The 14,527-nt window shown below is 32.8% G+C and overlaps 1 protein-coding gene across 1 annotated transcript; it reads right to left on the minus strand.

Moving 5' to 3' along the window:
* Window positions 1-13,361: 13,361 nt before the first annotated feature.
* LOC128667829 (tigger transposable element-derived protein 4-like) lies at window positions 13,362-14,270 on the minus strand. Its single transcript, XM_053739532.1, has one exon. It carries the CDS (start codon window positions 14,268-14,270, stop codon window positions 13,362-13,364), a length of 909 nt encoding a protein of 302 aa, XP_053595507.1.
* Window positions 14,271-14,527: the final 257 nt, after the last annotated feature.

Here is a 14,527-nt window from a genome sequence, read left to right on the forward strand (position 1 = left end):
AAACATTCAAGGGATATGGAAGTACCACCAGGACCGTGCGCTAGAATCGTTAAAAATTCAAGACGAAAATGATATCGGCTATTGTTTTGAATTAAAACAATACCTGAAAGAGCCTATAATTGCAGTTGACAAGGATCCATTGCAATATTGGATCAGTAGAAAAGAAATATTTCCTTTTTTATATACAATTGCATTGAATTATATGACGATTCCGTCGACGTCCGTTTCGTCGGAAAGACTTTTTTCTGCGGCATCATTGATTATGACCAAGAGAAGAAATAGAATCAAGCCAGAAAAGTTGCAAAAAATTTTTTACTTAAGATCTAATTTTTATGTCAAGAATATAATATTTTCTGATCAATTTTTCTTTTCAATTTTTTTTTTTTTTATAATTTTCTTTTTATTCAGAATTTCTATTTATTATTTTTTAACTGGTTTATTAAAAATGTTACTGTAAGTTCTTCCCACAAAATTGATTATTAAGTATGTTTTTCTGGGAAATCTGGCAAAATATTCGATTTGCAATAAAAGTCAATTTTTTTAATGAGACTTGAACAGATATAATTTGTAATATAATTTATATTTTCGTAAGTACTGATTCAAAATAAATCGATTATTTATAGTTAATTAGAATTTTTATTTTTTTATATTGATATAAATGATGACATTTCTAAAATAAAAACGTTTATTTCTCAAAAATAGATCTTTATCTCTAAATAATAAACTGACGTATTATTCTCTTCTTCCGAAAATGAAGCTTACCTACACCTATGAAAAGGTTTAAAAACGAGTTGAAAACGTTAATTCTATTGACATAAGCTGAAATTCTTATAAATACTTATAAAATTCATGAATTAAGTTGATGAATCTAAAAAAGTTATTAAACAACTGTTGAAATTCAAACGCATTGAGATTCGACAATGAATATCTTCTGAACGGTTAGAGAAATCAAATAAAGACATTCAAATTTTCTTGTGGAGCGTTAAATTTCCTACAAAAACATGTCATGCTCATTTGTTAATAATCATTTTTCAATGACGTAGAAAATTTGTTGAAAAAAATTTTTTTTTAACAAATTCTTCAAACTTTGGTCTCAAATATTTTAAATGGTGAAAGTTATCGCTTAAACACACTCATCCTTTTTTGTAGAGCGTTCAATTTCCTATAAAACCTTGTATAATGATTTCATTAAACCATCAATGAATAATGAGATATGGTCTTTTATATAAGGGACTAAAGAAAAAATAAAAAACTGTGATGAGGAGGATCTTCCTATTAATATTAAGAGCTCAACTTCGGTGAGCATTTTCTAGAGGTACCTGAGAACCAACTTTTCAATGTCGGAAGTTAAAAAAAAAATTATTGAAGTTTTTTGAAGCACCCTATTATTTATATACTTTTGGGCACAAGAGTTCATAAATAAATATTTATTTCAAGTGCTCATAAAAATAAAAGACTCAATATTATAATTATTTAATTGTCATTATGCTCAATATTTCAATTAAACTAACAGTTAATTCTCGCTCGATAGCCCCTGCAATCATGCTACCTCGTGCTCAACAAATAAATTTAATTCAGTGTAATTTATTACGATCTCATTCAATTTAATTGGATTAAATGATCAATAATATTAGAACTCAATAAACTCAAATATTTATGCATTTAGTACTATTGAAAATTAATCATTAAGTGTTTAATTATTAACTTCGCTTGGTAACCTCTAAATTCATGTTACTTATTCTCATGATATTTTTGCGATCAACTTAGTGTTCAACTAGTCTCAATTAAATTATTTCAATTATTTCAATTAATTACTCGAGCTCAATTCTATAACTTGTATTCAATTAGTTACGTATTCATGAGCTCAAACAGTTAACAGTATTAATAAATTAAATCAACGATTTAATTTTGTAACCCAGTGATGTTATGTGCCGTTACAAATAAAATTATAGTAACAATTTTTAATATGCGTATTTTTCCAATATCCCAACCACCAACCAGTCCTGGCATGCACTTAAAAAACCCTGACGGTTTAAAATCAACCTGGAAACACCCTGGGAGTGGAAACAAGGTGGAATCACGATGGATCCAGGGTGGTTACAGGGTGGGTTTGTGCCATTTTATCACCGTGTATACACGGTGGTTACATGGTGTTTCCACGATGGTAACACGGTGTACCTACCCTGATTCCACGGTGTATTCACCGAGATTCCACAGTGTATCCACGGTGATTACGCGGTATACGTGGAATCACGGTGGGTACACCGTGTAATCACGGTGATAACATGATAAAAAACCCACCGTGTAACCGCCGTGATTCCATCGTGTTTTCGGGGTGTTTCCAGGGTGAATCAAAACCGCGAGGGAAAACATGTTGCTCCGAAATAACGCACCGTAATATATATATATTATGGTGATTCATTTTAAACCAACATTTTTTTATTTTCAAGTCTTACTCAAAAATCTTGTTGGATATAAAAAATAAAATATCCTCACCAAATTTGAGCTCTTAAATTCAATTTTAGAGGTCTCTCTACGAACTTTTAGTTTTTCCATTTAAATGACATGGGAAAACCTTTTTGTTTTTTCTCATTACTTGCTTCCACAACTCATCAAGAAATTTTTTTTAGAAATATCGTGCTGACTCTCTTATAGTAGACTTGATGCTCTATAAAAAAGTTACTTCAGTAGAGTCTGTAAGTTCACTATTTCTATCATAATTTACGGTGCAAATTGTAATTTTTGTGGGGATTCGATTTTAACGCACTTAGAAACTATTGGTGATAGACAAAAACTGTGAATGTCAGTTTTTTAGGTCATTCAATGCTCTAAAATAATGCTTTTTTTACTATCTTTGTACTACCACTAGCCACCAAACGCCTCCAAACGTTCTTAAAGTTCAATTTTTTCAAAAATACGCTCTAAATGCACTTAAAAACAAAACTATTAGTGATAGACAAAAAACTTACATGGTGATTTCGTAGATCATTTAATACTCTAAAATAATGCCCTCGTAGATATCTTTGTACCACCAATAGTTTAACAGCTGAACACTCTTAAATTGAAATTTTTTGTTAAAAAAAACAGTGTTCTGATCTAGTTCAAGAGCTTAATATTAAAATGGAGATAACCAGAAAGTTATGCGGAATTAGAAAAACTTTATCAAAGATAATCTGTAAGAAATAAAATTTTCTACAAAAAAGATCAGATGATATTTTATGATAAATCGTTGATAAGGACTTTTTTGTAGGGCGTTAAATTCCCTACAACAATGTATCCTGGGCTTATTTGTACAATATGCCATTACCGAGATATAAAATTCCAAACGTCAATTTAAGGGGGGGGGGGTTAATTATTTTTTTAAATTTTTTTTTCTGAATGAACAATGTGTCGAGAATACTATATACAAACTTTAAGTCAATCCGAGTAAAACTAACGGAGTTACCGCGTTTCAAACGACCGGCCGTGATGCCTGATTTTTATATCTGCCCGGTAGCCGCTCGATACCCGTATTAGAAAATAGCTGCAATTCCCCTTGTTATCCCGGATCCCTTTTTCCTTCTGTGGGTCTCAAAGGTTGTAAACTGATCTTGTACATATTGTATAACTCTATGTAAGTATAAATATTCATGTTCTTTTATTGATGGTTTATTCCGAATTTTCACGCATAAAAAACTTTAAATCGATTTTCCGGAAAACGTCATTTTTGAAGTTCGTGAACGTTAGGACTCAAAATCTACTGAACCGATCCTTTTGAAAATTTGGACATTACTTCTTCACATAAATCAACAAGTTATCAGAAACAGTTTTTATTTAAAATTTTTTTGATTTGTTAATAACAAATTAACTGCGATTTTTTGAGCTAAAATCGGGTTTTTCACTTTCGAGTGCTGAAAAAAATCGAAAAAAAAAATCTTCCTAATTACCTCGAAAAATACATCACCTTTAAAATGCATATCAATTTTTTTGCTTTAGATGATCCGGTAACGAGTTATAATGTTCACCGCAAAACTACTTTTTTCAAGGTGCCTCTGAATTTAATGTCACTGGCTTATTTATCAATATTTTTCATTGAAAATTTGTTCTGACATACTTCATAAGTTGTACAATAATATGTAATTAAATTTAATAAAATTATACTACTCATGTTGCCGCAAATAAATCACAAAAATATGCTTTTTTTCGCCTTTAACCCCCCCCCTCCCGCCTATAAGTAACGTGATTTTTTTGTCTATCACCAAGAGTTTCGTTTTTAAGTGCATTAAAAGCATATTTTTGAAAAAAATTGAACTTTAAGAGCGTCTGGAGGCTCAACTATTGGTGGTACCCTTTATAGAAAAAAACGATCGGCATAAGCTTGGCTAAAGTTTAACGAAAGATTTATTGACTCCGGGGGAAGCTTGAAATCCAAGCTTGGCCCAAGTCTGTCTAAGCATCGAAATGATATTACCGAGCCAAGCTTGAGTGACTGTATTGTGCCAAGACTGCATCCAAGTATTGGCCCAGTATCAAAAGCCAGTATTGTACCAAAACTGTAGCTAAATAAGCACTTACACTTATTAAAAATAAATAAAAAAAATCTGAGCGTCGGTTGACCCTGCGGGCCAGCCCCAAAACTTCCCGCTGTTTTCAACCTCAAAGAGCGATTTTTTTGTTGATAATATGATTTAAACTAAAAACCAAGTTCGATGACATTATATGATCAAAAGAAACCATAACAAAGATGAGTTGGTATGATATCAGGCACATTTTAGTACGTTATACTATGATTTATCCGGAAAAAATAACATAAAATGTTATTTTTTTAACTTTTCAACGCCGATATCTTTTGAACTAATCAATCAATTTTGATGTTTGAGGTGGCAATCGACGCGTTTTATTGAGTACTAGAGCTGATTAGATTTTGAAGTCGATCGTAGAAGTTGTTTTTGAGAAATCAATAAAAAACTAAAAAAAAAATTTTTTTTTTTTTCGTAATTCGCAAATATTTTCGAGTCTATTCGATTAAATAATCTGAAATTTTCAGGAAAGTTGATGGCCAACAAGCTCTTTCGATTGCCACCTCAACTATCCAAATCGATTGATTAGTTCAAAAGTTACAAAGAGTTTACATACATACACACACTCGGACATCATTCTGAAAATAGTCAGAATAGCATCCTAGGACCTCAAAACGTCGACATCTGATGAAAACTCGATTTTCGAAAATCGGGGTGAAAACAATAACTTCCCGAAATTTTTGAAAATCGTCGATTGTCTTAGCGGGAAGTTAAAAAATATTAGTAGACATGTGCGTGATGGTAAGGTATGGAAATAAATTTGTACAATACAGAAATCAGGTATATCGATGAAACTAATTTTTTTTGCATTTGCCGAGTTTCGAACGTGGTCTTTCATAGCTGCTATGCAACTGTCTTTTCTGATTAAAAATACTCATTGAAAAGTATTGAAAAAGACGAGAATTGAATACTTTTGACTACTTCCGATACCACGAGGTTTTCATCTAGACATAAAAATTAATACATTTCAACTATATTGAATCTAAAAATAATATAAGAATTTCTAAACTTCTAAAGAATTGAAAAAGATTAAAATCAATTGATATTTTTAATCTTTCTGAATCCTCGTCAATAACAAAATCATTTCACATTTCGGGTCACGTATGGGATTGAAAAAAATTTTAATGAATTGACGGTTTTTAATCTTTCTAAATCTTCCTCAATACCAAAATAGTCCCATATTTCAGGTTAAGAGTTGGATTGAAAAAAAATCAAATGCATTGACATTTTCAATCTTTCCGAATACTTCTCAATAACAAAATAATTTTACATTTCGGGTCATGTGTGGGATTAAAAAAAAAAAACAAATGAATTGACAGTTTTTGATCTTTCTGAATTTCCCTCAATATCAAAATAGTTCCATATTTTCCATTATGACTTGAATTGAAATAGATTGAAATGAATTCAAATTTTCCAATTTTTTTTAATCTTTCTCAATACCAAAATAGTTCCATATTTTGGAACGGTCGTAGGATTGAAAAGTGTTCAGTCACGAGCTTGATTAGTTTGAATCAAGCTTCGTGCATTTCCGCTCGGTTCGGGAGTTGCCGGGCTCGCTACTGACTGAAGGTCAGAATAGTGCCGGGTCACTCGCTATTTGGGCCCGGCACTTACAATTTCTAACTCAGGACCGTGTCAAGACGCCTTGAGAACCCGCTACAAGCTGGCCAATCAGATAATTCGTTTTATATTGGTCAGCCAATGAGAAAGGTCGCTATCAACTGCTACCTGTTGGCGCGTTTTTAAGCCAATGGGAAAATTCGTTATGTGCAGCAAGGCTGCCACGTCGACACCAAGCTTCGCGACGACTCAACGACGCTACCATTATTCATTCTACAACGTGTCTTTGCTACTTCCAACCTCGTGCTTGAACTGCTTCAGTAATTAATAACTTTTGAGATATTAAACTAAACCGCTACGCTGAATTATCCTCAATATTTAGTCAATATATCAAGGCTGCTATTTATTAAGAATATATCAATTGTTCTTTCGCTAGTAATTAATTGTGAATTAATTTCCGTTGACTTAACCGCTACTGACCGGGTGTCAATTTATACGTGAATTAAATATCTGAGTTTGCATTCACTATCGCGTATTAATTTCTAGTCGCATTCGCTTGAATATAAGTTCTCATAATTTTTAAGTGTAAATAAGTGTAAATAAATCTATAATTTATTTATTGATAAAATCTGTGTAATTTTTAATTGTTTAATTCACCTCGCCTAAACCAGATCCAACTGATTTATTCGCTCACTTTACAAAAAAAATTGAGAATTGCACACCTCAAATGCGAAAGTGCTGAGGGTGCTTTATGAACGGTTTTTTTTTTTATTCGACTATTTTACTTACGTAAAAATCTTTCTACACTATTTTAATTACACCAAGATAGGTAAAATTGTACAATAGTATATAGAGAATTTATTAAGGAACAATTGGAACCTAACATGAGGTCAATTTGTCATTTTATTAGTTTACAATAAATTATTTTAACTCAAAAAACAAGTGCTGTCAGTTGTTACGTATGAAACTTCGTAATCACGATAACTCTCAATAGACACCATTAATCGGCCTAATTTTTTTTTTATTGTCTTTGTATTTTTTATCACAAAAACTCTTATGAAAATCACTATCTGAATCCTTTTGGTTTAATTGTAATTAATTAAAGACGTAAGACTGATTATTCGTGAAAAATTTAGCTGCTTTTTTTACTGTTGTTATTTTTTTTTTCATTGTTTCTCTACATCAACTACTGGTAGCAGCATTAGCGTACCAATATGTTTGGAAAAAAGAGCGACATCTAAGACAAAAGGCGGGATATTTAAAAAAAATGTTAGCAAAAAAATATTAAACTGAAAATAAGAAATGAAAAAATCAAATTGATAATTTGTAAGTTGAATAAAAATTCATAATAAAAAAAAAATACATTAATATTATATTATAAAAGTAGTGATTGAAAATAAAATGAGCGATTGAGGTGTGCACTTTTGGATTCTTCAACATTTTTTTCAATTTGTCTGAATCTTTCTGAATACTAAAATAGTTCCATATTTTGAGTTATAACTTGAATTGAAATATATTAGAATGAATTTACATTCCGAATCTTTCTGAATCTTTTTCAGTAGCAAAATAGTTTCACAGTTCAGGTCACGTGTAAGATTGAAAAAAATGGAGAATCTACAAAATTGCCATTTAAAGTTTTTGTCTATCACCGATAGTTTCGTTTCTAAGTGCATTAAAATCGAATTCCCATAAAAATAACAATTTGCACCGTAAATAATAATGGAGATATTGAATTTACAGACTCCCTGGCGATTTCAAATCACAGTGGAAACACGGTGGTTAAACGGTGGGTTTGTGCCATTTTATCACTGTGTATACACGGTGGTTAAAAGTTGTACCTATCGTGGTTCCACGGTGGTTACACTGTATACCCTCCGTGATTTCACGGTGTAACCACCATGGTTCGATAATGGATCCAGAACTTACACCATGTACCCACCGTGTATACACGGCAGTAAAATGGCATAAAACCACCGTGTAACTACCGTGTTTCCATTTCCACAATGCCATCTCGCAGAGTGAAGCCGAACCACCACATACATACACACACACGCGCGCGCGCGCGTATATATATATTGAGACAATGTGAATTGTCTTCGTCGTCCTCAGCCTTTCGGTTCCCATTTTGCCCTGTCTCGTTGCCGTCTGAAACTACACAAGTCATAGTGCCATGATCACATGACTAATTATCACGTCGATGCATGTCCGTAAGGGTGCAGTGAGGACAAAGTCCCGAGGCTAGTCCTACACTCAAATTTATCGGTCAATGACTTCGATCCTGGATCAACTAGCATTTAGACGTATTTCTTCCTATTGTCAAATTGCGCTAATTATTCTGTACTAATTTAATTGCGATATTTTCTATTAATACTCTGGCAATTTCACTTGTAATGGTATTATATTATTTCTTATTTATTATTATAAAACAAGTTTAATAAAATATTACTGTACGGTACCGGCAATATACTTGCGATCTAAAGAATTGTCAAAATTAAATAATAAATTCAATGTAATAATTGAGTTATACCACGTGGAGGGCCATTGTATATCTAGCGTATTCCAGGACGCTCCTGATATTGTTATTTGCGGAAGCGTTTATTGTAAATTAATGAACTTTATTATAATTGGCAATAAATTTGTACTGTTCTGATTAATTCCTTTCACTTTATCTATTACTATTCATATTATTTATTATTCTATGTTACCGGTAAGAATTGCTAAATAGTTTATTAAAAATATTATTTATTAAGTAAGAATTGATAAGTCCAGCGATAACAAGAAATTTATTTATATTTAATAAGCTGTGAGGTAAGTTGATAAGTTTTAACATATGTTGCCGAGTTTAAATAAGTGCGGGTCTTTACTTTGCAAGAAACTCAGCCTATTGCTATGTCCAAATAAATAAAAATTTTGTTAGAGGCCAGTCTAAGCCAGGGTTCAACCCGCGAATTCTGGTGGCTGCTGGTTAAAATCGCAAAGACGAAAAGCGATTTGTCTCAATATATATATGTATGCATTTCAATGTCAAGCTCTTAAAAAAATAGATTTCTGATTGATTTTAAGAGCTTGACATTGAAATGCAAATAACTCGTGAACAGTGCAGAATTTCGAAAAATTTTGTGTGTAATAATTTGTAAGGAGTAAAATTATCTACAAAAATGTTATAAGGACTTTTTTTGGATAAGACTAATACATTCGCCGGAAAAGTAAAAAAATCTCAAAGTTTACTATAAATTTGACTTGAAGCTTAAATAACTTTCGAACAGTGGGATTTATCAAAAAATGATAAGAGACTTTTTTTGTAGAGTGTTCAATTTCCTACAAAAATATTCACTGGGCATAAAAATCCGTCAATTGGTTTGTGAGCTAGAAAATTCTAAAAAAAAAAAAAATTTTTTCCGTGTTATTTAAATGGAAAAATAGAAAAATGGATTGAGGCAAACCTTAGTATCACTATTAAGAGTCCGGATTGGTACAAAAATTTTTATTTTTAGTTATACTTTCAATTTTTAGACACCATAAAAAAAAAAAATATTTTTTTGGAAACACTTTTACATGTATGTGTAATATAACGCGACATGTTGCGTTTATAGCGGCCACAATTTTTAACGGATCTTAATGAAACTTGGCGCACTTATTCTATGAACGATTAGCTCGGTTGAGCTCGAAGATGAGCAAAATCGGTCAATTAGTTTAGAAATAGTGGACATTGGAAATTCTAAGTTAACGAAAAATGCGACTTTTTTGACATTTACATAAATAACTTTGTAGCAATCATCTTTATCCTTACTATGTAAAAAAAAACTTGATAGCTAATAAAATAAGCTATATTTTGCATTTTTTATGTCTTATTTTACAATAATTTTTTCAGTTCTAATAAGGGTTCAAAGTTTTATAATTCACTCTTGCGTTATGGTGAAAATGTCATTAACTCATTATATACCTTCAAAAGCATTCGAGAGACGATTAGGAAATTTTTTATACTGATTCTTCAGACAATCATATTGATCAAGATCAAAAAATTAAAAGATCGGTTGAGTATTTGCGAAATGATGACAATTTAACGTTTTCAAATTAATTAAAAATATTGTTACGATGGGTTTTATTTTTAGTATATTTCTAACGGAAACTTCTGTTTTCATTATGTATAGAAAATGTCGAATCTGAGAAAAAAAGCTATTTTCTTACTTTTTATACTTTATGCTTCAGGATAATTTTTTAAACTTTGATAAAGGCTTACATGATTAAGCACTGTTGTATGGTTAAAAGTTCAATGTTCTGTCTTTAACGATTTTCGACCTCGAAATTCATCAAAAATGTCAATAAAAAATCAATTCAACTATAATATAAATAATAATAATATATATAAATAATTTTATCTTAGAACTTAAAACTAGAGTGAGAATGAGAAATCTACTTCCATTTCGGATGCCACATGGCCTTTTTTAGTTTTAAATAATAGTTTTATCTAAATGAACTGTATATTTTAGCATTCGATTTATAATTATTATTTATTAAATATTGAAATCACGATTTTACTACTTGAATTAATAATTATTTCTAAAAATATTATCATCATTAGACATCAAGCTTTATTTATTACAGTTTTTTTCCGTGCATCAATATCAATTGGAACGTTAACCTATCGAAACCTAATACAATTTTTAAATTGATCAATTTAGTCATATAGAAAATATTCAAAGAAAATAATTTTTTTTTAATTTCTTTCATCAAAGATAGCTTTCGAACAAATTGATCGATCAAGATAGTTCTTGTAGTAATTAATATGTTTTAATAAGTTTTATAGAATAAGAATTTAAAATCGATCATTTCAATTTCTTTAATGGTATTTGATAAAAACTGTTTTTGATATTTTCATCTTCAATGATATTTCTTGAACAAATCAACAATCGTGGTAGTTCTTGCGGCTATCGACGAGTTTTATTAAGTTCTAGAGCTGATTGGATATCAAATTTGATTGATCAAGTCGTTTTTTGAGAAATTACGAAAGAATTTTTTGTAACAGTGCGTTTCGACTTGGAAATTGAGCGCCAAAGTCTAGTTGACCGTATGGCCATCTATTTGAATAATTATATGTTAATTGACACTCTTTAGTCACCCGAGGCCATGTCAGAAGCCCTCTGAATCGAATTCTATTGAGACAATAGAAGGGTAGTTTCACGCCCTCAGAATTTTCCTTTAAAACGGCCAGCAAGCAGCTGCTCGAGGACTTAGGCCCTGGCTACCACCCAGAGTGGATCAGTAGGGTAATGGATTGATGACGTTTAGCGAGGTTCCTACTCTACAACTAGAGATCATGCTAATTTACTTGAGCCGGCCTAATGATTATTCTAGTCACCTTTAGTCATCAATTCCCATTGTCCAGATTTATTTAATTTATTGTATATACTTGAGTTTGGTCGTCCGATATTAATAGCCGCAGTGATTATTTTAAAATATTTATTTGAAAAACGTTTGAATTGACCACATAAACATATTTTGAGTTAAATTTCTATACATGGTCATTTAGTGAATTTATAATTAAAATTGAATTGTGCCGATAAAATTCGTGAGTGTTACTCCACCATTGCTGTTCGCTTCTTGCGATTTTCTATCACAGAAGATTGGACCTACATTGTTGCTGCCACTCCTGCTAAGGGTCATTTTCATCTACACTTACAAGGATGGAGCATGCAGTAAGGTACAGCGTAAGTAGGATTCCATCTTCCCCAAATTAAAATTATACTTGGTCTCCTCCCGCGTAAATTAGAACATTAAAACTTATATACTGATTAATCTACAGTAGAGTTCGTTTATAATGACATCGAAAGGAATTGACAAACACGTCATAATAAGCGGACGTCATACAAAGCGTTATGTGAAATGAAAAACCTTTTTTATGTAAATTGTGACATTACATTGCCAAGGAGATGGAGTAGAAGGGGAGTAAGCGTGAGTCTGTGTGTTAGAAAGTGATAGAGTTAGTACGTGTCTTGAGTTGAGTGTAGGGAATAGTGAGTAGAGAGTAGGGAGTACGTGTGCGGTGAAGTAAGTGTGTGGAGAGTACGAGTATGGGTACGGTATGTTGTCTGTGTTGGAGTGTCTGTGTGGTTGAGCGTGGATTCAACCACACAGACACTCCAACAGGAGTGGAGTGATACCGCGGGAGACCCGCGAGTCCGCGGCTTGTATGCGGTGGGGGAAGAATGGATGGACGGGCGAGAATGTGAGAGTGACTGGGAGTAGTAGAGAGGAGACCTGAATGGAGTAGGAGACGAGAGCACATGAGTTGAGAACTGACCATGGTGTCCGAGAGTTGGACTTTGGAGTCGCTCAAGTATGAGTCGACCCAGTAGTCAAGTTTAGGGTCTTGGAGCGAGTGGTTGTGAGTCGGAGAGCCAAAAAGATAGGCCTTGACCTCACCCTTGGCTGATGCCGTTTGGAGCTTGTGGCTCTATTTGTTGAGTTTTGGAGCCGTTTGTCGTGATTTTGCCGTCTTGAGTTACCGCATTTTTCATTTCAATTTTATTATTATCTAGAATTGTGTTAAGTTTTGTGATTCGTCGTCCACGAGAGGTTCCCGATGTCATACTCAGGTATTTATTTGTCTGAGGGACCGAGAGTACTCGACCGCGAGCCGATTGGGCCCTTCGCATCGCTCTCGCGTCCTCTTTACGATATTTTATGTAGTTTTCTTTACTTTATTTTGTTTAATTTAATTTTAATTAATCGGCTTCTTCCGCGTAAAAAGAACCGCGACCCTCTCTCCACAACCTAGCATACTGAGCGCACCAGGACATGCCGCTACCACCGTTCATTTCTCTCATCTCCGAAGGATTTAGATAATAGATTTTAATTTACGTGTACGTTTAGACCGGTTGCCGATACCGGGGAAATAAAAGTCGGCTGGCGCCCGTCAGGATCTGGAGGAAATGAGAGGAGTGATCGGTGGGCGAAGTGTAACGTAGCTCGATTTGTGTATTTTGAGTTTGAGTATTTGAGGAAATTTATTGAGTATAAGTTACGTGTAAATTTTCGAACGTTTAATCGAGTTATCTAAGCATTAAGTTAAAAAGATACGTTACAAAATATGTATGCACTCAAGTATTTTAATACAGAAACATAGTAATTACATATGTATACGTACATATTAAATTAAAATCAAAATTGCATGTAATCAAAACATTATTATAATAACACATACAAGTGTATTTTTTACTGTAAGTAACCTGATATTTTTGTCTACTTTTGTTTTTTCATTTTATTGTAAAAACAGTCTCTAATACTATTGTCTATAGAAGACGTAGCTATGGTCAAATGATCATTTTCAATATTGCTGTGAACAAATCGTGATAATAATTCTGCAGCTTTTAATGCTTCTTCTGCGGTAGGTAATGGTGCTTCCTCGACTTCCTTTTCCCCATCACTTTCGAGTTGTTCCTTAGCACTAATGTTGTGTACGATATTTTCATCGGTGGGTTCTTCGGATGTGAGGAGACCGCTATCGATGTCAACATAATCTTCCCACATTTCCGGTGCTGCTAAAGAATCAGAATTTAGGTTTCGTGACCACAAAGATAAAGGAATGTTATCTTCTTCATCGAATTCATGTTCTGATATTTGAATAGGTAAACCGTTGTGGCTTTCAATGAATCCTGCGTCTTTGAAACAGTTATGAATGGTACTTTGTGACATTTTATTCCAGGCATCATTAACCATCAGAATTGCATCTAGCACCGTTACTTTTGTAGAAGAGTTATTCTCATTAGCATCAAGACAATTAATCATTTTGAGCACAAGGCTCTTCCTAAAATTCGTTTTGAGTGATCGTATTATTCCCTGATCCATTGGCTGTAGTACTGATGTTGTATTCGGCGGAAGGAAAGCAAGTGTTATAGACTTTAAATCAGTAACATTTGGATGCGCCGGGCAATTATCAACCAGCAATAGAACCTTTTTCTTCTTCTTCACCAAATCACGATCCCAATCACGAAGCCATTTTTCAAAAAGTTCTGACGTCATCCAAGCTTTACGATTGTTAGCATAATCGACAGGTATTGATTTAACACCTTTAAAACATCTTGGTTTCTGTGACTTTCCAATAATGAGCAATTTCTTCTTCTCTGTGCCACTCATATTTGCTGCTACCATGACAGTTATTCTATCTTTCGACAACTTACCTCCACTACAATTTTCACCTTTAAATTTTAAAGTTTTATCCGGCATTAATTTCTAAAAAAGTCCAGTTTCATCAGCATTAAATATCTCATCATCAGAAAATTGTCTTCGTAAATTCGGCCAAACAGATATCAACCAGTTTGTTGTTGAATTTTGATCAACGGACGAAGATTCACCGACAATTTTTCCCGCCACAATGGTATGTCGAACTTTAAAACGACTGATCCAGC

This window comes from Microplitis demolitor, chromosome 5, assembly GCF_026212275.2.
Source record: "Microplitis demolitor isolate Queensland-Clemson2020A chromosome 5, iyMicDemo2.1a, whole genome shotgun sequence".
In the NCBI taxonomy this organism is placed as follows: domain Eukaryota; kingdom Metazoa; phylum Arthropoda; class Insecta; order Hymenoptera; family Braconidae; genus Microplitis; species Microplitis demolitor.

Bases quoted from the DNA above. Each gene is read 5' to 3' on its own strand.
- LOC128667829 (XM_053739532.1), bottom strand. From the start codon at position 14,270: ATGGTAGCAGCAAATATGAGTGGCACAGAGAAGAAGAAATTGCTCATT.